Here is a 24,370-nt window from a genome sequence, read left to right as displayed (position 1 = left end):
GTTAGAAATACGGCCCAAGGAAATGAGATGAAAGCGAAATATTCTAAAGATATCTGTAATCTTTAGTCATGAGGTTTCTGGCCACGAAAATAACTATAGGACAGAATCCAGCATGGAATGTCACCAGGCCCAATCCCTTTAGAAATCAATGTCTCTCTATGACTAAACTCCATAATTGATTTCCGACCCAAATCTGAGGCCTATACTAAGTAATTTATCTGGTTAAAAAAAAAATCTTATAGCACTGACATCAATGTGTGGTAGTGAACATTCTATTGACTGAAGGCAGAGTATTCCACTGACTTCTCCAATGACTCTCAAACTCGTTTGAGCAATAGACCTAGAGACCCCACAGCTGCCAGGTGGGAACACGAATTACATTTCAAACCCCTGATTTACTCCTTAATGAATCATGACTTCTAAGCCTCGTAAGAGATCATTCACAAGGATTCATTATACATCCAGGAAACATGGTTAAAAGTAAATCATTTTGAACTTGAGAGCATTCAAAACTCATTTAGCCTTGAAAAGATTTCCCAAATGGGGTCCCCACTGAGCGCCAACAGCCAATGTAAAGCACCTGGAGTTCACTGCTCGTCACAACCTGGCACTTTGCTGTGAAGCAGGTCAGAGGATAAAAAAATAGAGCTCTTTGGTCATACACACCTGCAAGGGGTCATGACAAAAGAGTGTGCCTATGCAGAAAAATGTCTGGCTTGCAATATGGTAGATTTTAAAGACTTGCATTGCTGTTACTGTAAGAACCAGGCTGTCTTAACAGCACTGAATCGAAGCCGTTTCAATGCCAAGATGCAATGTATCTTGCTCTTTGAAATTGTAATGCAAACCTGTTCAACCAGATAGGCTCACAGAAATTTTTGTAATTTCAACTCAAATATCCTTGAAATCTTGTGACACAATATGCTTTTCTAACATCATAAAATAGCCAATTAAAAAAATCCAGTCCTGATTTTATTGCTTAAAATGCCGTGCTAGAGGGTGATAGAAACATTTATTTAGGCTACTCTAAAATAAAAATATTTTCCTTGGCATTTGACCTTGCCTGTAAAAGTCTGTGACAACAGTTCCACCTAGTGGTTGCAGAAGAGAGTTCTTGCCATTATCTGTACCCCAGCGGTCAGCAAGAGAAATGTCTCCCGCCTACAAGCAACACTCCGCATTTGCGTTCGTCAGACTCAAATCCGATGGAGAGGGACGAGCCGCCATCTTTTGTGCGTCTCTCCCTTTAGCGATGAAAAAATAATTTTGAAACTGGTTGTTTGCATCTCCCAAGTCAAATAAATATTCGAATATCTGTAAATAATAGGTTCTTTCTCCAAAACTCGTTGTATATTCGACTGGATATAACCATTTTTTTTCACTTGCAGCCCATATTTCAAAGAAGTGGCAGCAAGGTGTAGTTTCGCCCATTTCGTGAATCCGGAGCGAAAACGAAAGGCTTCCTGAAAGCGGGGTGCATGAGAACGGACCGTCTTTTGTTAAAGACGCTGGAAATGGCTGTATAAAATGGCAATTACTGTTTGTTTTTGTGGATATTTTTCTTAAGCCCTCTCAAACTGCACGGAATTACGGCTGAAATTCGGTCGGACAGTGCACCTCATCACGTGGTAGGTTCCTCCTTTTCTTTGTTAGCTGGTTAGCTAGCAAGCTAGACTAGTTGGTTTGCGGTCTTATTTAACGTTTCCCACTGCCAAGGCTCTGTGTATAAAACATTACACATTTGCGTTGGGGGAAATGCTACAGTAGCACTGATACATTCGTGAGGTAACAATATTATGATACGTGTTTTGTTTTAAAGCACATTTTTAACATTAGCAATGTACTAAGATCTCTATCTCTTGCATTTCACGGCTTATAAACCATTGGGCAGCTTGTCGGTTAAGGTAGCCAGCGACATAGGCTATGTGGCTACAATAGGGACTTCGCTAACGTAAATGTGCTGATGATTATGCAACGTTGTTTTAGTCACAATTTCACATATCACTCAATGTGTAAGCTATGCACCATTGATCCGTCAACACAACAGATAAGGCGTGCAGGGTAACATGAATCTTCCTTGTTAGAATGTAGTATGCCTATGTGGTTTGAAATTAACAGCAACATTAACGTCCACGTTATCGTTACTGGCTGGTTAGTATTGTTGCTTGCTGTAAATATAACATGCGTTCACTCATTTTGTTTTATTGATTTATTAAAGAAAGGTACTTCAACTCTCATATCATGAATTTCGTAGTCAAAAACCGCTAAATCTTTTGAACAAGTTAAAGTGAAGTTACCACTAATTTAAGCCAAATTTACATGGTAAGGGCTTGACATCCAGTTAGCCTACTAAGGGAAGATTGGACTGCTATCTTACTACATGACTAGATTAACCTAATGAAGCGACGTTAGTTATGGTTTACCCACGCGTGTATGGACGTTTCCGCGTTTCCTACATACTCGGCGTCGTCAGTTCTTAACAATTCTACCCTTCCTTACTAGTAACACACAATGTTTTATCCGCTGGTCTATTTATCAAGCTAGACTATAGCCTACTTTGTGCCATTGCTAACCTAACATTTTGGCAATCAGCCATCTAGCTAGCTAGTTCACTCAATATGAGACTAGGCGTAGGCGCGGCGCCACTTTACACTCATAATTTTGACAAAACATTTTTTTGTGGATACAGTGCACACTGTCGCCGGGTTCTGTTCACCCTGCTGTAGACTCCGGTGGCCTCCTTAGTATCGTAATAGTTCATAATTATGTCACCATTTCTTCACAATCAACGTTAGCTGGCTAAATAACTTGCAGCTCATGGTATCCCCAAATCAAATCGAACAATCTAAACGTTATTTCACTTTAACGCAGGTCTTATGTTTCTCTGGATGTCTTGTGGGAGGTTTTTTTCTCATTGGTAGGGACTAATTTGGACGGCGAGATGTAGGTATTGCATAATCGTCCTAGGAAATATGGCGTAGTAACGTTGTTTGCTCTGCGGTGGTGCGATTTCACGCAGTTTAGCCTATTTTCTCTTGAGATGTGATATTCTCTCTTATCTCATGGTGCAAATAACCCCTCTATCGTTTTACAAAAGTATACTTTGTATCTGGACAAGTGATGTCGTACAATGTGAACCAGGATTGATCCCTGAGTTGTGTTGACACATTAACCTAGTTAACGTAACACTACAGGTTCGATAATCCCTGGTGGTAAACACGCGCTTGCTCGGCACTTGGACTTAGTCTTGCGTCAGACATACAGTATGGCACTCTTAAAATTACATGCCTAGTCATATGAAACTGTTTAATAAAATTCAGGAATGTATCAAAACTTCGAGGTCAAATTCTTCCGCCCGTTTAACTGGTCTGTTTTGGGGGATTCGTGTTAAGTCAATTCGTGCATAATGACAAACCTATAAATCTTTTCAACTGGTATGCCTCAAGTAAATTGTATACAGATGGACACATGGTGTTGTAGATATTGAGCAAAGGTTTCATGCAGATGTAGGGCTCTGTGCAAACCTCATTTCTCATTTCTCATTTCAGTCTAGTCACATAGCGCTCAGTCCCTTGTCCTGAGGATACATTAATTCCTCGACCACAGATGGTTAGTTCTTGTGGAGGAGGAGGAGGAGGAGCAGACACCATTGGAGGGGATAGAGAATAAGGGCCTGCTCTCTCACACAAGCTTGACCATAACAGGATTTTCCCTCCCAAACAGCTGTAGTGGTCATTACTGTGTCCAGGATCTAGTTTGTGTGGGGCCACCCCCCTCCCCTATTAGTCAGGTGAACGGGTTCACATTTTTTCCACTGTGTTAACTGTGAGGTCAAGCGAGAGGTGAAGGGTTATGTCTGTTTATGGCGTTATTTTAGACTGACTGCTTGGCCAGGGGTGGCTTAATGTTTGTGCCTACACAGTGCACAACTCCTCCATATATTTGTTTTTAGTTTGAGTCGTTGTGAAGAAACACTACTGTAGTAGATGCTGTTTAGGTAGAATTTGCTTAGTTGTTAAGATAGACTAAGAGGATAGAAGAACAGGAGGCTACCTCACTCTACATTGCGGCTCTTTTCCTCCGTGCTACTGGAAATGAGTAGTTACTCACAGCAAACATTTCCTTTCAGTATTAATACAATCACAAATGACTGTAAAATGTCTCATCAATGTATTTCTCTTTCTCTCTCCCACTGTTCATTCCCCCCCCCCCCCATCTGCACCTATGTCCTATCTCTCTCCTTCCCTCCTCACCGCCCCCACCAGTTCTCTCCCCGGTTTCTCTCACCCTCTCCCAGCCTCCGCAGGCGGTGATTGGCAGGGCGCAGCGACGAGGGGGGTGGCTCCATCCCCTGGCCACTGCATGGCTGCGATGGCGCCCGCTCTAACCGACGCCCCGGCCGAAGCTCACCGCATCCGCTTCAAGCTGGCACCGCCCTCCTCTAACCTGTCCCCTACCGCCAGCGCCGAGAACAACAGCAACGCCACCAACATTCTGCTCTGCACCTCCAACGGCAGCGGCGCCGTTTCCAAGCGCCGCAGCGTCAACGGCACAGACCACCACCATCGCTATCACCACAACGCCAGGAGAAGACCCTTCTGCGCGGCGACTCGCTCCCCGTGTCGAAGCCCTCGTCGCTGGGCAAGCTGCAGCCTCTGGTGGCCTCCTACCTGTGCTCCGATGTGACCACGGTCCCGTCGTCCAACCAGGCCAAGGAGTCGCTCAAGTCGCTGCAGGGCGCGCTCATCCAGCAGACGGTGCTGAAGAGCCAGCAGCAGCACCAGGGCCTGGGGCTCTTTGCCGCCACAGCTGGAGGAGAGGCGCTGCTGCGCAAGAGGCAGGCGCTGGAGATCACAGGCGGCCAGCTGCAAGGCCTGCTCAGCGGGGGCGAGAGGACGCCCGCGCCCAGTGCAGCCGGGCACGCCATGAACGTCAACGGACTCGCCAAGAAGATGGCCGCCAATGGCGTCGGCGTGGTGAATGGAGGTGGCGGTGGGAAGTCAACCGCCAGCCAGGAGACAGCCCTGTCTCAGAACACTCAGTTGCCCAAACCTGCTCCCATCACAAGGGGTGATGGAGGCCTGTTTAGGGCACTGGGAAGGGGGCAGCAGAACATTCAGCCCATCACTCAGGGGGGAGGAGAAGAGGACCCCCCTCAACCCACCCCACCTTCACCCTCTCATTCCCCAGTATCCCACAACAATGGCTCTTCACCTCCTCCCTTTAACTGCCAGAATGCCTCGCCCCAGCTGCTGGAGGCCGAACCAGAGCAACCTCCCTCCAGCTCCGATCCCATGCATACCACCACCACCACCACCACAACAGACCACAGACCTGGACCTCCCTCCTCCCCCCTCCTGCGTCCTCCCTCTCCCCCCACGGCCACCCTGCAGCTGCAGGAACGCTCGCAGCAGACGCAGCGGCGGCAGACCGACATCGAGGGCCGAATGCGCCGTCTGCGTAAGCGGCTGCAGGTGGTGCAGGCCAAGCAGGTGGAGCGGCATGTGCAGCAGCAGCTCTCTGGCTTCGTAGAGCAGACGGCTGCACACCACAGTGGCAGCAGTCGCCACGTTCCCTCGGACCCCTGGGGGCGCACGGACCCTTCCTCCGCATCAACCTCTTCCTCCTCGGGCGTGGCGAGCTTCCTGAGAGGCGGCACGGTTCCGGCGGATTTGGAGCGGCTGCACGTGAGCGGCAGCAGCTTCCTGCACTCGGCCGAGGTCGCCTTCGACTCGGACGCCACCGAGAGCAGCTCAGGCGGGGAGTCGGACGTGGAGCAGGAGGAGATTGCCCGCGCCGACCCGGACAAGCGCCATGTCAAGCTGTGAGTACAGGGTGGTTGTTATAGAGGGTGTCAATCAGGGAGAAAAATGTGTTTTAATATGTGAATGCTCTCACTGCGCTGGTTATAAGATCTTGTCGCGCTAAACAGACAGTAAAAGACCAGGGGAGTTTCTTGGGTTTGTAATTATCTATGTTGACAGAATATCATGACAAAATGACATGTTATAAATAAGTAAAGAGGAGAAATATCACTGAAACATCACTAAAATAAGACATGAATATCTGGCTGTCTACCTCATGGAGGGGGAATAAACATTCCCCTGCCTCTCTCCTCTCTCCTCTCCCTGCTCTGAAGGACGCAAGGGCAGTGACCAAAGAGACAAACAAAAACATCAGAAAGAATGGCATGTCGTCCTCTCCAGTAACCTCAGTGAACTGGACCTCACTCATACAAAGGCCATGTGTTAGGCTTCCAGAGAATCAGGCAGTGATGAAATCTATCCCATCACTTGCACAACTCTCTCCGACCGAATTTAGAAATAGGCTCTTTGCCTGTGATTGGCTAATGTCATCTGTTGATAAGGGTGCAGGACCGAAAAGGGTTTAACCTGTTTCAACACAACTTCACTTACACACATCGCTCACACAACTGACATCACACATCGCTCACACAACTGACATCACACACACTCCACTCATCACAGTCAGGTCAGCTCGTTGAGCTCACGTGAACGGGCTGATCTAACAGGCTGGCTGCTGTGCGTGGGCGTGAGTCCAGGATGCAGTCTGCGATTCTGTTTTGGTTTCACAAAAGGTTGTGGTTATTTGAGTTAAACAGCCAATCAAATCACACCCCTCCCTTCTGTGCGCCTGAAGCACTATGTTGATTGTCTGGGAGTGTTTATTACTAGCTCCGAGTCACTGTGTTTGTCTCCCACACACAGAGCCAGGACTGTGTGTACGAAGGACCGTGAGAAGCAATTTACTGAATCTGATAAAAGTGTGTGGCATTAGAATGACAGACTGAACCTTTAATTTTCATAATTCCTCTGTCACTTTCAACAAAGCCTCATCGCCTCCGAGACACACACCCAGAATACTCCGGATTAGTGATAACCCATCCTGCCTCCCTCTTCCTGTGAGGTGTCACACATGTGACTGCTAGTAGAAACAGGTTTAGTTAGGAGGACTAAGGCATGTCCAACCACCTCATAATTATAGAGCACGGTTGCATCACCACCCGCCTCACCAGTTTGCACAGGCAACCTCTGGTGTCTTGAGTGGGTGCATTAGTGTGTGTTTTATGAAGTGTGTGTGTGTGTGTTCATATATATGACCTGTTTTCATCCAAAGCCGTATGTGCTACCTGGAAATCGAACCCATTACCTCTCCATTGTTAGCACCTTTCTCTACCATTTGAACTATGGGAACTGTAGCTTAAAGTAGGCTAGCTGTGTTGGTTCACTGAGGGTGGTCTGTGTGTGTCTGTCTGTCCTGTCTGTCTGTGTGTGTGTGTGTGTGTTTGTCTGTCTCTGTTTGTCTGTCTCTGTTTGTGTGTGTGTGTGTGTGTGTGTGTGTGTGTGTTTGTGTTGTGACTTTCTGGGGTAGACTTGGAGCGCATCTCTGTTCTCCACCAACCACCCAGTTAATTTCCACCCCACTCCCTCCCCTCTTGACTGCTCTCTGTGTGTTGTCATAATGGGGCGCTGCTCTGTGTTTGAGGTCATCCCTGCTCTGCTTCCTCCACCGCCACTCCCCGCTGCAGCGCAGTCTGAATCATGACCACACTTCCACTTCCTGTTTATGCTCAGAGAGAGAGAAGCTCTGCATTATTAAAGCCAGAAGAGCAGCTCAGACAGGTGACGCAGGGGGGGGGGGGGGAAGGTTAAACACATTCAGTCTTTTTAATATGGTGGTGGAAGATCTTTTTTTTTGCTGACCCTCCAGTTAAATATGTACAGCGTGTGTGTAAAGTGCAGACAGCCAAGGGATGAAGTGTGTGTGTGTGTGTGTGTGTGTGTGTGTGTGTGTGTGTGTGTGTGTGTGTGTGTGTGTGTGTGTGTGTGTGTGTGTTTTGTGCCATATGGTGTGTCAATGAGGCAATGGCAACGTGTATAGTGTGTGTTTATAGTGCAAATAGTGTGTGTGTGGGTGGGTGTGTCTGTTGGACATTGTGTTATTCCACAACTTACAATTTTATTGGAATGTATGTTTAATATGGAAAGTATGAATTCTCAGTGTGTGTGTGTGAGTGAGCCTATGTGTGAGACAGACAGAGAGAGAGGGCCTGTGTGTGTGAGAGAGTGTGTGTGTGTGTGTGTGAGTGAGTGAGTGAGTGAGAGTGAGTGGGCCTGTGTGTGTGAGAAGTGAGAGCAGTATGTGGTTTCACTAGTGTTCCCATGTGTGGGCAGGGTGGGGTGAAGCGGAGACCCAGGCCCAGCAGAGACCCAGTACTAGTCACCACAGAGGGCCTCGGGTTGATGATTAAAAGTGCCCCAAACATGCCGCCTGGCCCTCTAGACCCCTGACCTAAATATGCAGGCATCCATGAAAGGGGTGTGTGTGTGTGTGTGTGTGTGTGGAGGGAGGGCAAACATGTGAATGGTGCACAGGAAGTCATGAGCTCTGCGTGGTTCAAAGAGTCAGGGGTTTAGCCTGATAATACTAGCATCTTAATGGGGTGTGTTTATAGAAGGGTCGCTGTGTATTGAAATATGAAATGCAGTTTGATCCCGTAAAGGGATTTTCCCAGACGAGGCCCGTCAGACTGTGGCTTTGATGTTTGGAGGACGTGTGCGTGTGTGCTTTAAACCAAGGTGTGGCACGGGGCTGTCTGTGTCCGATTTCACCGCGCTCTCTCTTGTCCTTCACACTCAAGGCGAGGCCGTCCTTTATTACATCACTCGCCTCATGAACCAGGAAACGGAACTTTAGTTACTTGAACTTTGACTGCTGTCGCTACGGCAACACCGCAGGTCAGCCGCAGTTTCTGTCCGAGGACTTTGACTCCAGCTTGTACCTGACCTCTTTATGGATGCCACCATGAAAGAGCCGGCTCTCTTGTGTTCTGTCTTTTATTCACTCTCACACTCACTCTCTCTCTCTCTCACTCTCTCTCTCTCTCACTCTCTCTCTCCCTCACACTCTCTCTCTCTCTCTCTCACACTCACACACACACACACAGACGGAAGGATCTACAGAAGAGCAGGAACACAGATGTGTTAAATACCCCTCTGCAGCAGAGCTGTGTGTGTGTGTGTTTATATGTGTACCGTGTTTGTGTGTGTGTTTATATGTGTACCGTGTTTGTGTGTGTGTGTGTGTACTGTTTTTAAATTCCCCAGTGTTCGACTGCCTGGCCTCACCATCTGGTGCAACTCTATAACAGCATGACTCATCAAGGCTGACTGCTTGTCTTTGCATGTTGGAGGCATGTCAGGGGAAAGGGCTGTTAATGGAGGGGCAGAGGCTATTCAAATGATTTACACACATTGTGTGATATCAAACAACATAAGCCCAGCCTTTCCCTACGCAAACAACAGGAGAACGAACGTAAATACTGTGTTCTATGTGAAGCCCCAATTCAGCTTTGGCCGTACAGGTTCTGACGGGGCGATGGTACAGAGCACCTGCGGAGCCAAAGCGAGAGCGATGATGTGTGTGTGTGTGTGTGTGTGTGTGAACGTGTGTGAACATTGTCAGCCTTTCCTTTCAGCTCTTAATAATTACAGAAAGGATTTGGAAAGAAAAAAAAAACTGGCCATTGATAGAGCACTGCTCCTCATGAATACAGGTCCTTGTCCCTGCCACACACACACACACACACACACACACACACACTCTCTCAAGATGAGTCATGGAGAGAGAGAGCCATCTCTAATAGTGTCTTATAATGAACCATCTCTAATAGTGTCTTATAATGAAGCCATCTCTAATAGTGTCTTATAATGAAGCCATCTCTAATAGTGTCTTATAATGAACCATCTCTAATAGTGTCTTATAATGAAGCCATCTCTAATAGTGTCTTATAATGAAGCCATCTCTAATAGTGTCTTATAATGAACCATCTCTAATAGTGTCTTATAATGAACCATCTCTAATAGTGTCTTCTAATGAAGCCATCTCTAATAGTGTCTTATAATGAACCATCTCTAATAGTGTCTTATAATGAACCATCTCTAATAGTGTCTTATAATGAAGCCATCTCTAATAGTGTCTTATAATGAACCATCTCTAATAGTGTCTTATAATGAAGCCATCTAGTGTCTTATAATGAAGCCATCTAGTGTCTTATAATGAAGCCATCTCTAATAGTGTCTTATAATGAACCATCTCTAATAGTGTCTTATAATGAACCATCTCTAATAGTGTCTTATAATGAAGCCATCTCTAATAGTGTCTTATAATGAAGCCATCTAGTGTCTTATAATGACGCTATCTCTAATAGTGTCTTATAATGAAGCCATCTAGTGTCTTATAATGACGCTATCTCTAATAGTGTCTTATAATGAAGCCATCTAGTGTCTTATAATGAAGCCATCTAGTGTCTTATAATGAACCATCTCTAATAGTGTCTTATAATGAAGCCATCTAGTGTCTTATAATGAAGCCATCTAGTGTCTTATAATGAAGCCATCTCTAATAGTGTCTTATAATGAACCATCTCTAATAGTGTCTTATAATGAACCATCTCTAATAGTGTCTTATAATGAAGCCATCTCTAATAGTGTCTTATAATGAAGCCATCTAGTGTCTTATAATGACGCTATCTCTAATAGTGTCTTATAATGAAGCCATCTAGTGTCTTATAATGACGCTATCTCTAATAGTGTCTTATAATGAAGCCATCTAGTGTCTTATAATGAAGCCATCTAGTGTCTTATAATGAACCATCTCTAATAGTGTCTTATAATGAAGCCATCTCTAATAGTGTCTTATAATGACGCTATCTCTAATAGTGTCTTATAATGAAGCCATCTAGTGTCTTATAATGAAGCCATCTAGTGTCTTATAATGAAGCCATCTCTAATAGTGTCTTATAATGAAGCCATCTCTAATAGTGTCTTATAATGAACCATCTCTAATAGTGTCTTATAATGAAGCCATCTAGTGTCTTTAATAGTGTCTTATAATGAAGCCATCTCTAATAGTGTCTTATAATGAAGCCATCTCTAATAGTGTCAGAGAGAGAGAGAGAGAGAGAGGTGCTTATAATGAAGCCATCTCTACTAGTGACTCAGCGGCTCCATCTCCCCATGACTGTGCACTATAATGAGCTGTGAGGAAGGAGGAGAAGAGCGACAGACACTTTTCCTTTCTTTCCGGCTTTTTTTTTCTTCTCCTTTGTCTTCCTTTTTGTCTTATTTTTCTAAATCTTTGGACAAACCTTCTGTTTTTCCCACATCTGGTGCCGTTCTGATTCTCCTGCGGTATTAAACTGCATGTTGGCTTTGTGCACTAATATATAATGGCACTTGTTTTTCAACATCACTTCCTTCTTAGGCATGTTTACTTTCTTTTTCTCTTCTCCCCCCTCAACTTTTTTCATCCCGTTTCTGTTGGGTGACTCATCTACTCCAAACTCTCTGGTTACACAAACACAAAAACACACATACTCCTGGGGCCCTACGGAATCTGTTCTCTTTTTTAACAGATTCCTAGTCCGTTTTTTTATTTTTGTCCATATGTCCAAACGAAAAATGGACACTTGGACAAATGGACCTAGGCTACTATGCTTTCAGAGACATTTGTATCTGTCTAGGTGATTGACCTGTTTGATAGGGCAGGGGAGTATAGGGTAGCAATGCTAGTAAAACCCCCAAGGCAAGAAAAACAGTGTTATTAACTGTCATCTTCAATTTCATTTTATGAATGAAAATATTGTGAACGTATTTAAGGGGAGATTACCTTCCGCTCTCTCTCTCGTTCTCATTCCCTCACACACGCGCACATACACACTCCGTCTCTCTCTCACACACATTTATTCATTAACTCACTCACTTTATATATATATATATATATATATTACACACACACACACACACACACTACTAAGCAGTCTTGCTCTCAGCCCTTGCTTGTTTGTGTCCCCGTTGTAAGATCCCCGTTCCGTCTCCTTCCACTGGTAAGATATTTATTCTCCTTCACTCACCCGTTTGTTGTGCTCCTCCTTTAATCGGCCTGAGAGTGATATTCTGTGCGCTGTGTGTGTGTGTCCGTGTTTATGCTGGTCTCATTGAGCAAAGTGACCCAAACAGAAAGGGGGAATTGTAAATGGGCCTGGGAATGCTGTTGGCACTGATTCACCAACGGCCCATATACAAAGACTGTCCAATAATGGCCTTCAGTCCGAGAGCCTCTCTTTAGTGTATATCAGAGCATGTCCGAGTTATACGCTCTCTGTGTGTGTGTGTGTGTGTCTGATTGAGTGTGTGTGTGTGTGTGTGTGTAAGGCGGTAATGAGATGTGCGTTGGTGTGGCCTATAAGGGAGTCGGCCCTTTGAGAATGTGCTGAGTGTGTGAATTGTGTACTACTGGGGATCGAGTGGGGGTGCGTGTATGCTTTCTTTCTTTGTGTGGGAGGGAGTGAGGGGGGCACAGACCATACCTCCACAGAGACGACGAAGAAGCAAGAGGCAGACCTCTATGTCTAGTCTGTATTGAAAGCTAGTTTGTGTGTGTGTGTGCGTGTGTGTGCTTGCACATATGCATAAGACAGTTTGCAATGCTGTGTTAAATGTCGTCTTTGTGCAGAAAGCCTTTGGTTGCTAAGTACTTATCAATCTGTAGTATGTACGTATAACCTTGAAGCATCCTGGCTTTGGCATTCCAGAGCCGCCTTGCATTCCTGTACATAATGTGGTCGTTGGCCATTGTTCAAATCCATTGTTCGCTGCTATTATAATGGCCATTAAGACTATGCAGCTGTCTGTTGTCCGAGTATTTAAGGGCTAGGTGGCAGGAATGGTAGTTTTCTAGTGTTTGAAATGGGTACGGGAGATGGTGGGGAAGTGTTTATGTCTGATGTGTTGAAAATCTGGAAGAGAAAGGAAGATAAAGGGCATCATGATTTGTATTTTTTCCGTCTTTGAGGATATTGCTTGTAATTGCACACTTGTGCCCCCTGCTGCACAACATGGATATTACAGCAGCACCACGGCAAACACTAGGAGAAGGTGTTTTTTCTTTTTTTTTCTTCTTTTTTTACTTAGATTTTAGATTGGCATCTAACGACGGAACCAAATCAGTGAGGAATATAATCCTGATTCAAATATGAAACATGTCTGAGGTCCTCTGTCTGGCATACAGTGAGCAGTACAAAATGACACAGATCCACTCGTGCTCAGGATCATTCTCACGCCCATGCTCACAAACAGCTCATGAACATGATATCATGCATGATAAGATAAACTTTTATTAATCCCGTGAGGGAAATTCAGATGTTATAGAGGATCAGCATTCTAAATCGCAGAAGATTGCTGTTATTGTTTGATTGTCCCCACACACACTTTCTCTTTGCTGTCTGTATGCTAACCCATAACCACGCTCTTTCTCCCTCTCCCCTGTTCAGATGGAGGAGGGCGAAGGGCCGCTATGCAGTGGAGCGGGCGTCCATCATCAGTCACTGGAACTGGCTACAGGCCCACGTGTCCGACCTGGAGTACCGCATTCGCCAGCAGGCCGAAATTTACAGGCAGATCCGCGCCAGCAAGGTGACGGTTTAATCATCATTATGACTATACCGGCTGTCTCGCATTATTTTTTTCATCTAAATGGTGTTGCTTTACTCTGTATGTTGAGGTAACATGAAAAAAGAAAATTGACTATACATTTCAGTCTATATTGTTCTTGATGGAAGGTGTTCTGACTTGTGGCCATTTTGTGTTAATGTCTGTGTGACCTTTAGAGTCAAACACGCAACACTGTTTTGAACACAAGGACCAGCTTGAGTGTGTGTTGTGTGTGTGTGTGTGTGCATGTCTGTGTGTCTGTGTCTGTGTGTGTGTGTGTATGTCTGTGTGTGTTTTAGGAAGAAGTTAGTGAACTGAAGTGTTAATAGTTATAAAAGAATCCGTCTGTGTTTGGCTGTGATTGACGTGCTATCTGCTTCTGGTTTCCCTCAGGGGGCTGTGGAGTTGGGTGAGCCTGTTCCCTGTGAGCCGTCTGCAGAGACAGAGCCCTCGCCCTTCGCCACATCTGAGGTAAGGATGATCGAGCAAAGCCGTTTCAGTTCTGTTTTTAGCTCTCTGCCTCAACAACCACAAAGTGTTGCAGTGAAATTCTGAGAAATGTATGGGTAACGAAAGCTTTCCTGTGAATTTCTCACAATTTCCGCAGTTTAGTTTAGGATGAAGCGCATAGTTTGGTCATAATACTGTGGTGTGGGACACATCTCTCACGTGTGTTTTGGGTTCAGGCTGGGGACTCTGAGAAGGCTGACAAGACAGCAGCAACTTGTAACACAATCAACAGCATCCCGAACAGGTACCCAAAAAACACCCACCGCTCGGTGCTCTCTGCTGCCCCCGAGTGGCTGGTAGCAGTAAATTACAGTCTGGTGAAAATGACCTACTTTTATTTTGCATGTAGCTCTGTCATGTAAATATACTATTCACCTTGCGTAATGAAGAGCTCATATTTACAACCTGTCCTACAGCCTTATTATTCTCTGCCTTAGATGGGAAGTGTAGAGTTGAATCTGAAGGTGCATTAGATCTTTGTCTTTGGAACTAATGTAATACATCATATATGCTCTGTATAGTGATGAGTAGAGATGTAGTGTGTTTGTTTTTGTTTGTTGTTGTTGTTGATGTGGCCTGTTGCGTGTGTCTGTAGCGCTGAAGACATCTTTGGCAGGAAGCCACTGGGCGTGACCCCTGACCCCACCTGCGTGGCTGCTCGCACACGCCCACTGCTCAGCTGCCGTAGACGACGATTCGTCAACCCCAGCGCAGTCCCCAACCTCACTGGAAAGGTGTGTGTGTGTGTGTGTGTGTGTCTGTCTGTGTGTGTGTGTGTGTGTGTGTGTGTGTCTGTGTCTGTGGATTGTCTTTCAAAACTTCGCTATGATCCCACACTCTAGACCTAACTGTATCCATTGCTTGGATAAATGAAAAAGATATTCTCCAAAATGAACAAAGGATCAATGTAAGAAGAATGTGTGGTGCAGACCATAAGACTCTCTTTCTCTCTCTCTCTCTCTCTTTCTTTCTTTCTTTCTTTCTTTCTTTCTTTCTTTCTCTCTCTCCATCCTTCTCTCTCTCTCACATCAGGTTCAGAGGGGGTGTGTTGCTTGCTGTGGGGTGAACCCCTCGTGTCTGATGTGTGGGGGTGGACGCCCCCCTCAGCCAACCCCACCCCCACTGGAGCTGTCTGTGTCTGAGCGCCTGACCCATATCGACACTGGCATCCATCCTATCCTCTCTCTGCCGTCAGGTAAGCTAAATGCACACACACACACACACACACACACACCCACACACACACACACACACACACACACACACACACACACACACACACACCTATATCTCTCCATTGTCGGTATGCCAAAAGCATGTACACACACACACACACACACACACAACTATCTTTCCACTATCAGGTATGCCAAAAGCATATGTGCACACACAAACACACCCTACCGTCAGGTGTCCACAAGCACACACACAACCACAGACACTGGCTTACTACTATCTAGTATGCCAAAAAAACAGATGGCCAAACATGCTACTCATTCCAGGTTTTAGGTATGCCTAAAAGGCATGCAACCCACAGACTATTTTCTGTCTACCATTAGGTCCACCTTTTACAGTCATTAGAGACACACACACACACACCATTCTCTGCCCATTATCAGGTATGCCATAGCCCTGTCCACACATGAAGACACACACGCACAACAGACAAGCATACCCTCTGTTCTCTCTTCCAGTGAGGACATAAACAGCCAGATACACCTGGATGCCTCTACTCTGGCATCTCCTTCTGTTAGGGACCTGTACTTCACATTACCCTCATGCTGGTGGATTACTGCGTGAACACACCGAAACACCTTTAACCCTGTCATTATGTCTCTCTCTCTCTGTCTCTGTGTCTCTCTCTGTCTCTGTGTCTCTCTCTCTCTCTCTCTCTCTCTCTCTCTTTCTGTCTCTCTCTCTCTCTGTGTCTCTCTGTGTCTCTCTCTCTCTCTCTCTTTTTCTCTCTCTTTTTCTCTCTTTCTCTTTCTCTCTCTCGCTCTCTCTCTCTCTCTCTCTCTCTGTGTCTCTCTCTGTCTCTCTCTCTCTCTCTCTCTTTCTCTCTCTCTCAGACACGAAACTGAGCATTCATCTGCAGGGTCTGATCAAGGCGCAGGGGCAGGGCAGCCATGCAGAGAAACTGAAGCCTTTGAAGAAGCGTTCGCTCAAACACAAGATCGCCCTCAGCGGCATACACCTCCCCCAGCCTCCATCCTCTTCCTCATCCAAACACAAGCACAAGCTGGGCAACTCACACATGGCCACAGTCCGTGAGTAAACACACACAGACACACACACAAACACACACATTTGGTGTCATTATTATGAAGCTTCTTTGTTTACTTCTAGCATTTGTCTACTTGGCTCGAATAGGCAGTGATCTCTGACTGCATAACAGTGTAGATAAGCGGCTACAGATAAACGCGTGCATAGACCGCTCTTATGCTTGTCTGTGATCTGTGGGGATTGTGTTTTAAGAGTGCAATAGTGCTGTTTAAATCCATGCGGCAAATGTATGGCCTCAGCAAAAACAAGTCATTTTTTCTTTAGTTAGGTGTGACCTATGACCCCTCATGTACCCCTCATGTCCTCGGCTCTCAGGAGAGTTTGTGTGTTTTCCTGACGCCCCTTCTGTCTGTCTGCGTCCCCCCCCCCCCCCTCAGGGCTGGCTCACCATCGCAAGAGCCGTCTGGAGCGCTCCTACCACCACACGGCGGCAGACAGGAGCGCCAGCGTGTCCAAATCGGACACCCCCTGCAGACCAGAGAGGCCCCACGAGCGCAGCCAGAGCCGCAAGAGGCCACGGGAGCTGTCGGGAGAGAGGGCTGATGGTGAGGAGGAGCTTTTTGCTGAATAGGATCAATCTGCAATCTACATTATTTTGGCCGCCGATTTTCAGATCCTTCACAACAATTTGATGGCCTATTAACGTAATGATCAAACGTTACCACCAAGACAGTTCCCCGATTTCCCTGTGGTGAGCCTGGAGGTTTGTGAGGTTCAGCCTCATGATACCCAAAATGGGCCCAAATATCAGCTTGTTTCTTTCTTCCAGCTGTTGTTGTCATTAGTGAACGTGAGGTTTCTGAGGTTAAGGTGACGTCACTCCTCAGTGTTCTGCAATGCACAGGAGACCAAACTGCTGCACATGCCATCCAATGAACAGGATTTAAATTGGAATTTAGGGGGGGAAAAAACATCTGTAATATTTTGACTCCTCTTTTGTGGAGTCGAATATAGAGAGAGACTTGGTAATTATTTTCTGTTTGTTGTTTTTTATTGTTTATACCTATAGACACCCTGCTCACTCTTCCACCTCTTTGTCTCTCTCTCAGGTCCAAAGCAGCCAATGGACCCTGGGAGTCCGCTTATGTCTCTCTCCAGCGTCCTCTTTTCCACTCCCAGCCCCCTGAGCAGGCAGCTGTCTCTCCCCTACGAAGGCTCCACGCCGCTGGGCCCGGGCAGCCAGCCTGGATCTGCGGTACGGCCCTGAGCACGTAGCACTGCAGATCAGTGGGGGAGATTTATTGGTAGCAAGCAGTTAGGGGCTCCTCTGACCACTATGCCAATGGGTTGCACAGTCATTACCCCATTTGGAAGTGTGTTGTGCCATTAAAGAAAAGCTGGTCACTGTTTCACTAGGGTCTGGTCTAATAGTCACACCATATGTAGAGGTAATTGATTATGTCTAGTTGATTAGGGTCACAGTTATTGAAACCTTTATATTTATAGGTTCTTGTGATTATACACAATTTATATGTGGATACCTTAGTTAGTGTTGGCATTCCTCTGGCCGTGTTCTGCTGGCGCTGTGTGGCCTATGTTGACGTCGTGTCGGTGTGACCTCTGTTGACGTTGTGTCGGTGTGACCTCTGTTGACGTCGTGTCTGTGTGTGTGTTTCAGCAGCCAATCCGGCGCAGGAGAGGAGAGAGCTCCTTCGACATCAACAACATCGTCATCCCCATGTCTGTGGCCGCCACCACGCGCGTGGAGAAACTACAGTACAAAGAGATCCTCACACCAAGGTACAGGAAAAGAGTCTGAACAGATATCCACTCATATTTGTGTGTGTGTGTGTGTGTGTGTGTGTGTGTGTGTGTGTGTGTGTGTGTGTGTGTGTGTGTGTGTGTGTGTGTGTGTGTGTGTGTGTGTTGAATGACTAAACATTTGGGTCTCCATATGAGTCCATATGTATTTGACTGGGTACAAACGCTGCTTCTAAACTAGTCAGTCAGGTCAGGAGCATGTCTGTAAGCCCCTGGTTTCATGACTGCTAATGTGTGAGGTCATGCTCTGGGTTCCAGATGGAGGAAGGTGGACGTGTTGGAAGAGCCCGCCGCAGAGGATGAGGAGGAAGCTGAGGTGAGGAACTGTCCACTCATGTTTATGTTTATGTGTGTGAGCGGGAAAGAGATGTGTGGAACTCTTCATTTGTTGCCTGTTCTGCCCTCCCCCCCCCCCCCCCCCCCCCCACCCCTCCAGTGTTGTTATTTCTGTCGGTGTGTATGAAACGTGGTTCAGAAACAGCAGGTGGCTGGGGAGAAGGTGACTAGCATGAGGGGACTAATGGTGTGTTTTGGTCCGTGCAGATTGAGGACCTCACAGACATGGCCTTCACTGAGCTGCACCTCCCCATGGAGGACCAGGAGCGCTCCCGTTGGTCCTGGAGGGCCCTAGTTCCAGCCGCGAGGAGAGGGAGCAGGTACGCACACACACACACACACACACACACACACACACACACACACACACACACACACTCTATATGCATTAAACTCATTGTTACACACACACACACACACACACTCTCTGTATGCATTAAACTCATCGTTACACACATCCCCACACTCACTTGCTCACATGCTTTCTACTTCCCTATAAAAAAACTATACACATACAATCTCAGAACACGCTAACCTGCACACAGACACACACACACACACTTTCATCTACAGGAACACATTCGTGTACACCAATGACAAAACATGGACAGTGTATGCTCAGTCAAAAGTGAAGCCATCGGAAGGAACTGAAAAATAGCGGCAATTCAACCAAACAAAGGCAGTTCTGGGCAGACCAGGCCTATTTTCTGTTTAGTGCCCATGCCCTGGCTGCCATTTTGCCAATATGGCTGACCATGGACTTTACATTCATTGATCTTTCATCTGTCTGCACATTGGCTTTGCGTTTTTGATTTCAATCAGCTTTGTGATGGATTTGGAATTGTGTCTCCTCTTGCCTGTGGACAGATTATTTAAATCTCTGGATGGGCGGACCACGCCGCTGCCAGGGGGATCCAACCCCTACACGCCCCAGCCGTCGTCCCCGGACATGGCGCTCTTCCACGTGCTGCAGGACTACGGGCCGCTGTCCTCCCCACTGAGCCCTCCGAGCCCCGACACGCCCTCCTCACGAGACTCGCTCACGCGCTGCTCCACGCCTGACTTCACCTATGAGGAGAGGGTACGATGCTCTCACGCGCACACACTCACACACACACACACACACACACACACACACACACTGATCTGTGCCACTTCATCCATGAGGATAGAATCTGAGTCTTATAGACCGACTAACACACACACACACACACACACACACACACACACACACACACACACACACTGCGGTCACTTACACACACTGCGGTCACTTACACACACTGCGGTCACTTACACACTGCTGTGCGCCACTCACTCACGAGGAGAGGATCTGAGGCTTTATTTTGGCAGACACACACACACACACACACACACACTCAAGCGTCTCATCACCATTCCCTCACTCATCGAATCTGTTCATTCAAATTCACACTGCATGTGCAAATTATATGCAAGTTGGGTCAGGGCTGACCAAAAGGCCAAAATGTCCCTGGTGCCATCTAGTGGCTGGCTGCAGTATTACTCACCATGTAAGTGAATGGAGAACAAGCCAAACTGAGCCTCAGATAATATGATCCATCAAGCGTGTATTATTAGTCAAACGGCATATCCTTCTCTTGAAAGAGATACAGTGACGGCAAGGCAGCAAAAATACTGCTATGTTAGTGCTCAATTTGAATAATTATTAGGATAAATAAAAGAAGTCAATAGAGTGAAAATTACAAAATGTACGTACAAAATTCCGAAATGTTTTGGACATTTTAAAATATGAAAGGTATGTTAAAGTGATAGAAGCATTTGTATTGTTTGGTTGAAACCTGTTTTTAAAGGGCAACCTGCTTTCAAAAGGCCCAGCCAAGGGAATAATAAATGTTTTCCCATTTCAGACGGTGAATCCCTGGGAACGCCGCTTCTTCCCCCTCTCTGAGGACCCTGCCATCCTGGACGAACCCAGTGAACCAGACAATGAATCCAGGAACACCTCAGGCATCCCATCAGGCCACTCGAGGGCGGAGTCAGAAAGTGAGCCTGTCTCACCATGACAACGGCATTGTTAATACTGCGTGCTGACAGACTGAGCACACTTTCTCCAGCATTAAGAGAAAAACAAAAAAACGCTTGAACTCAAAGAATTATAAAAGGACTTCTGCTGTTTGATATTCAAACACCAGCCAAATATCTTCACAGTTTTTAGTGAATAATATGGCACATCAGTAAAAACCTGTCCACCACGTTTGTCTTGTCACTGACAAAAAAAAAGGTAAAAAAATTAAAAATAGAAATAAAACAAACAAATATTCAGTGTGAAGAAAAAAAAATGTTTCCATAAATGCTGTTTGTTGGCTTAACAATGTTCTTGGGACGTAGTGTGCTACTTTATTCCGTCAGGTGTACACTTCTGTAGAGCACTATGTAGCAGACTTGTAAAGGGCGCTTGGCCAAGAGGGGATGGGTTCTCAGCTGGTTTTCTGTGTTGCCATGTAGCAGAGTGACAAAAAACAAAACTAGGAAATGGATTTTTTTTTCTCCCCTCATTCCTCAAAAGTACATATAACTTTTGTCATGTCTTTGAAAAGTGTGATTTCTGATAATTGACTTACCTGACATGGGGAACAGGTGTTGTATCAGAACAGCAGGCGTTACCTTTCAATCATCATTCACTAATATTTGTTGATCAATATCATTTGTTGTCTGATTTGTTATCAGTTCATTTTCCATGTAACTATGGAAAGCATGCCGAATCATCAGATAAGTACTCGCCACTCTGTCCTGGCTAGCAGGTGCTAAAAAAACAGTGGCACCCCTTTTTCTGGCTAACTTTGTTAAAGATAATTGACCAAAAGTTCTTGTGAATGTAGTTTAATCATACATCTTCAATAAAGTCGTTCAATTCAGCATTTATGTATACAAGAAAGATGAAGCATTTATGTATACAAGAAAGATGAAGCAAAGCAATTTAAAAGTGTGTGTCACTGTTACAGCATGTCTAGAACATGGGCACCTTTTCAGACGGGTGGAAGGCTCTGGATTTCAAAGGAGGTTCATATTTGGTCGAATGCCGTCTGCTTATCCTGTGGTTTATTGGGAACCAGTTATGTTCAGTGTAGGTTGGGGTATGCACACCAGAATGTGCACACCTAACCTGGCATTTAATTAGTGTACAAGCAACTGTTCTGCCACCCCCTGTTCTAGAGACCTACTTTCTCACCCATGTCCCCCCCCCCCCCCCTGGTTTCCATGGTCCCTTGGGCTCCTCTTACCTCAACGCACACCAACATGTATACAGGAAAATCATGATGTGCACGTGCGCATTATTAATGCAGAAACTAACTATTAGTTATCAGTGGTGAGTTGAGTTGGTGAGCCCAAATACATTCTACCATTACACAAATATGCAGAATTAACCTCAAGATCTCCCAACCTCTATTTTTGATTATGTTTCTTCAGTCTTATCCATTTGATCATTAGTCTGGTCATTTTTTATATCCATCAACGGTTTTGTTTTTGTCACTTCAGGGTATCTACTCCTTAAGCACTGTTTCCTCTTTAGTAATTGATTGCTATGCAAGTCCACTATATTGTTGTATGATCCTAATCCTGTGTGTTTTTTTATGTTTTATTCCAGTCATTCAGTCACTGTTTTTCTTTTTTCTTCATTTATCAGTTTTTGTAGGTTTTTCTTTTCTTGACAGGTTTCATTTTACAAGTTCAAATATTGCAGCAGTTAACATCATTTGCAAAGAAAAAGTTTGTAAATAGTACCATTAAAACCTTTATGTCAAACTTGGCAAACAAACAATAAGCCATTGTGTCTTATCTTTTCAGTCAGTGTCCAAAGATTACTGACATTTTGTCTTTTTACTAGAATCCCATTGTGGTTTGAGCCGCTATTGTCTTGTTTCCCTCTAGCCCTTCACTGTAGTCCTACAATCTGTTAGGGACTAGGCTACTTGTCTGTACATTTTGTGGATAATATAACTTTCCTTGAACCCCAAATCCCGTGCTAAGACTGTGTAGCTGTCATTTCTTTGAAGCCGTAAGGCTATGAAAGAAGTCCCTGAAAAAGTCTAGAGGTCATTTGGTGGTTTAATATTCTTTATTTCCAAATTCACATTTACAGCGACAAGAATCATCATAAACCAATTATTATTAAAACACACAAGAACAATATCGACAATCACAACGCTCAAGCTAAAATGTACAACCCGCAAAACTGGTGAGAAAGGTGTAGACAGGAACAACGGCAAGTAGTCCATCTCCTCTCACGGGAGAGAGGAGAACGACCGGGGAGGAGAAAGCAAGACAAACAGCCACAAGCCAGACGCATCACTTAGTAGCCACCATTCTTCCACCAATCCACCTTATCCTGGTCAAGCCTCCAACTTCTCATCCTAAATCACCTTGTTTTAATTCCCCCCCTTACCCTCATCCAAAACCCCCACCGCTCCAGAAACCCATGATTCGCACGAGTACACACATCTGTCCAAAAAACATTCAAAAAAATGTGCCGCCATATTTGTGATAGAGTAAAAGAAAACTAAGACCAGACAGCATGCAGATTATTGTGTTGCAAGCACTGCTTTTAAGTTTGAATGACTGCTTTTATGTTCTGGTGTCCTCAAATATATGTCCTTGGCAAATAGTTAATTTGAGAGTCAAACATACACACATTACGTCATATATAATCAAATTATAAACTATCACTATATAATCAAATTCAAAACTATCAGTACACCTCCCTTCTTTACCCAGTGAGGAAATAGGGGTGACCTTTTGGGTAGTGTTGCGGCGCAATAATACCTACATATATATCCTAATAAGCGCAAGATTGAGAGCAAAGGATATACCATTAACGTATCGTGTTTTTAAAAAAAAAGAGGCAACAAAGAGATTTATCTCTACCAAGCGACGCATGCAAGTAGCATAGTTTTCAAATGATCAGTCGTGGGATGCCCCAACTGAGTGAGAACGCCTTCCGCATCACTGGGAGACTACATTATAGCACCGCACCCAAATAAGGACAGGCTAACTACCTGTAAACCCAGTTTAAAAAAGCTTGTAGAAGAGTGTTAAGTCGGGTGTAGATATGGGCCTATGAGGCTAATCGACTGAGGTGCTCAGATGAAGTCATGCTCTGACTGGCGGTTAGGCTCCAAGAGATCAAAGCGTGAGCATGAGATCAGGATTGCACTCGGCACATACTTGTTAATGACCCTGAAATTATGTCACATCTATTCTGAGAGGAGGAAACAAAACACTCCCACAGGCCTCTCTGTTCATTGTGCTGATGTCATTTGTGGAGTTGCTAACTTTCATGGCTGACTCGATGCAAGAATCAGTGAGATCGCCAAAGATTGACCGAAACCAATTTTTGTTGGCGTGAGATGCATGAAGTCTATGGATTTTGAGTGTTGGCAACCCTGCATTTGAAGAGAGAATGGGGCCAGTGATTGGTGTCAGAGTTTGACATGATGTTGCACCTTTCTATGGGGACAGTAAAACAATTCTGAGCTTTAGGAAGCACAAGCACACCCAGGGATAGAAGGCCAGGTCACAAGGACGTGTCTGTTGTAGCCTTCAGTTTGGGTCAAAAAACATGCTTTCGTCGAAGCTCTGGCATTCTTTGTTGTTTGATTTGACACACCAACATCCACTATCAGCAAGCGTCACTGGCCGAGATAGCCACCAAGTTCTTGAACTCGTACTGGAAGTAACCTAAGCGGTCCTAAATGAATTGCTTGATGAATCAATCTGGCAAATTGGACAAATACACAACACAGTTTTTGAAATAGAATAGATTTTGATTAGCTAGTTCAATGGTCATTTTAGGTCGACTAACAAAATGGATGATCTAAGTTTAGGTTGGCTAATAGAATTGTCATGAATCTCTCTAAGCAAGGTTCTTGTGCTGTATGGAGCAACGGTGGCCTGTAACAGTGAATGAAAAGGTTTTTTTATGAAAA

General features: G+C 45.3%; 2 protein-coding genes across 3 annotated transcripts; both read left to right on the top strand.

The window, feature by feature from the left end:
* The first annotated feature begins 1,186 nt into the window (after positions 1-1,186).
* Positions 1,187-4,719, top strand: LOC122128708 (KAT8 regulatory NSL complex subunit 1-like). 2 transcript variants are annotated; one of them, XM_042703298.1, is made up of 2 exons: positions 1,187-1,628; positions 4,266-4,719. In XM_042703298.1, the coding sequence occupies exon 2, from the start codon at positions 4,363-4,365 to the stop codon at positions 4,684-4,686; it is 324 nt and encodes a 107-aa protein (XP_042559232.1). In that variant the 5' UTR covers positions 1,187-1,628; positions 4,266-4,362; the 3' UTR covers positions 4,687-4,719. The 2 variants fall into 2 exon arrangements, with proteins under 2 accessions (XP_042559232.1, XP_042559233.1); XM_042703299.1 differs by lacking the exon at positions 1,187-1,628 and adding an exon at positions 1,654-1,785.
* kansl1a (KAT8 regulatory NSL complex subunit 1a) lies at positions 4,719-22,203 on the top strand. Its single transcript, XM_042703297.1, has 14 exons — positions 4,719-5,824; positions 13,355-13,496; positions 13,908-13,985; positions 14,201-14,268; positions 14,620-14,758; positions 15,057-15,219; positions 16,094-16,291; positions 16,685-16,852; positions 17,357-17,502; positions 17,929-18,047; positions 18,327-18,384; positions 18,612-18,724; positions 19,272-19,485; positions 20,294-22,203. The coding sequence occupies exons 1-14, from the start codon at positions 4,926-4,928 to the stop codon at positions 20,447-20,449; spliced, it is 2,661 nt and encodes an 886-aa protein (XP_042559231.1). The 5' UTR covers positions 4,719-4,925; the 3' UTR covers positions 20,450-22,203.
* The last annotated feature ends 2,167 nt before the right edge of the window (positions 22,204-24,370 follow it).

The sequence above is a fragment of the Clupea harengus genome, chromosome 23, assembly GCF_900700415.2.
Source record: "Clupea harengus chromosome 23, Ch_v2.0.2, whole genome shotgun sequence".
NCBI lineage: Eukaryota > Metazoa > Chordata > Actinopteri > Clupeiformes > Clupeidae > Clupea > Clupea harengus.
This window is presented reverse-complemented; position numbering and strand designations above follow the sequence as displayed.

Excerpts from the sequence above, each read along its gene's own strand:
- LOC122128708 (XM_042703298.1), top strand. The coding sequence starts at position 4,363 with ATGGCTGCGATGGCGCCCGCTCTAACCGACGCCCCGGCCGAAGCTCAC.
- kansl1a (XM_042703297.1), top strand. The coding sequence starts at position 4,926 with ATGAACGTCAACGGACTCGCCAAGAAGATGGCCGCCAATGGCGTCGGC. Across the intron at positions 16,292-16,684 it reads CTCACACATGGCCACAGTCC|GGCTGGCTCACCATCGCAAG; the intron begins GTGAGTAAACAC and ends CCCCCCCCTCAG. Across the intron at positions 18,048-18,326 it reads AAAGAGATCCTCACACCAAG|ATGGAGGAAGGTGGACGTGT; the intron begins GTACAGGAAAAG and ends TCTGGGTTCCAG.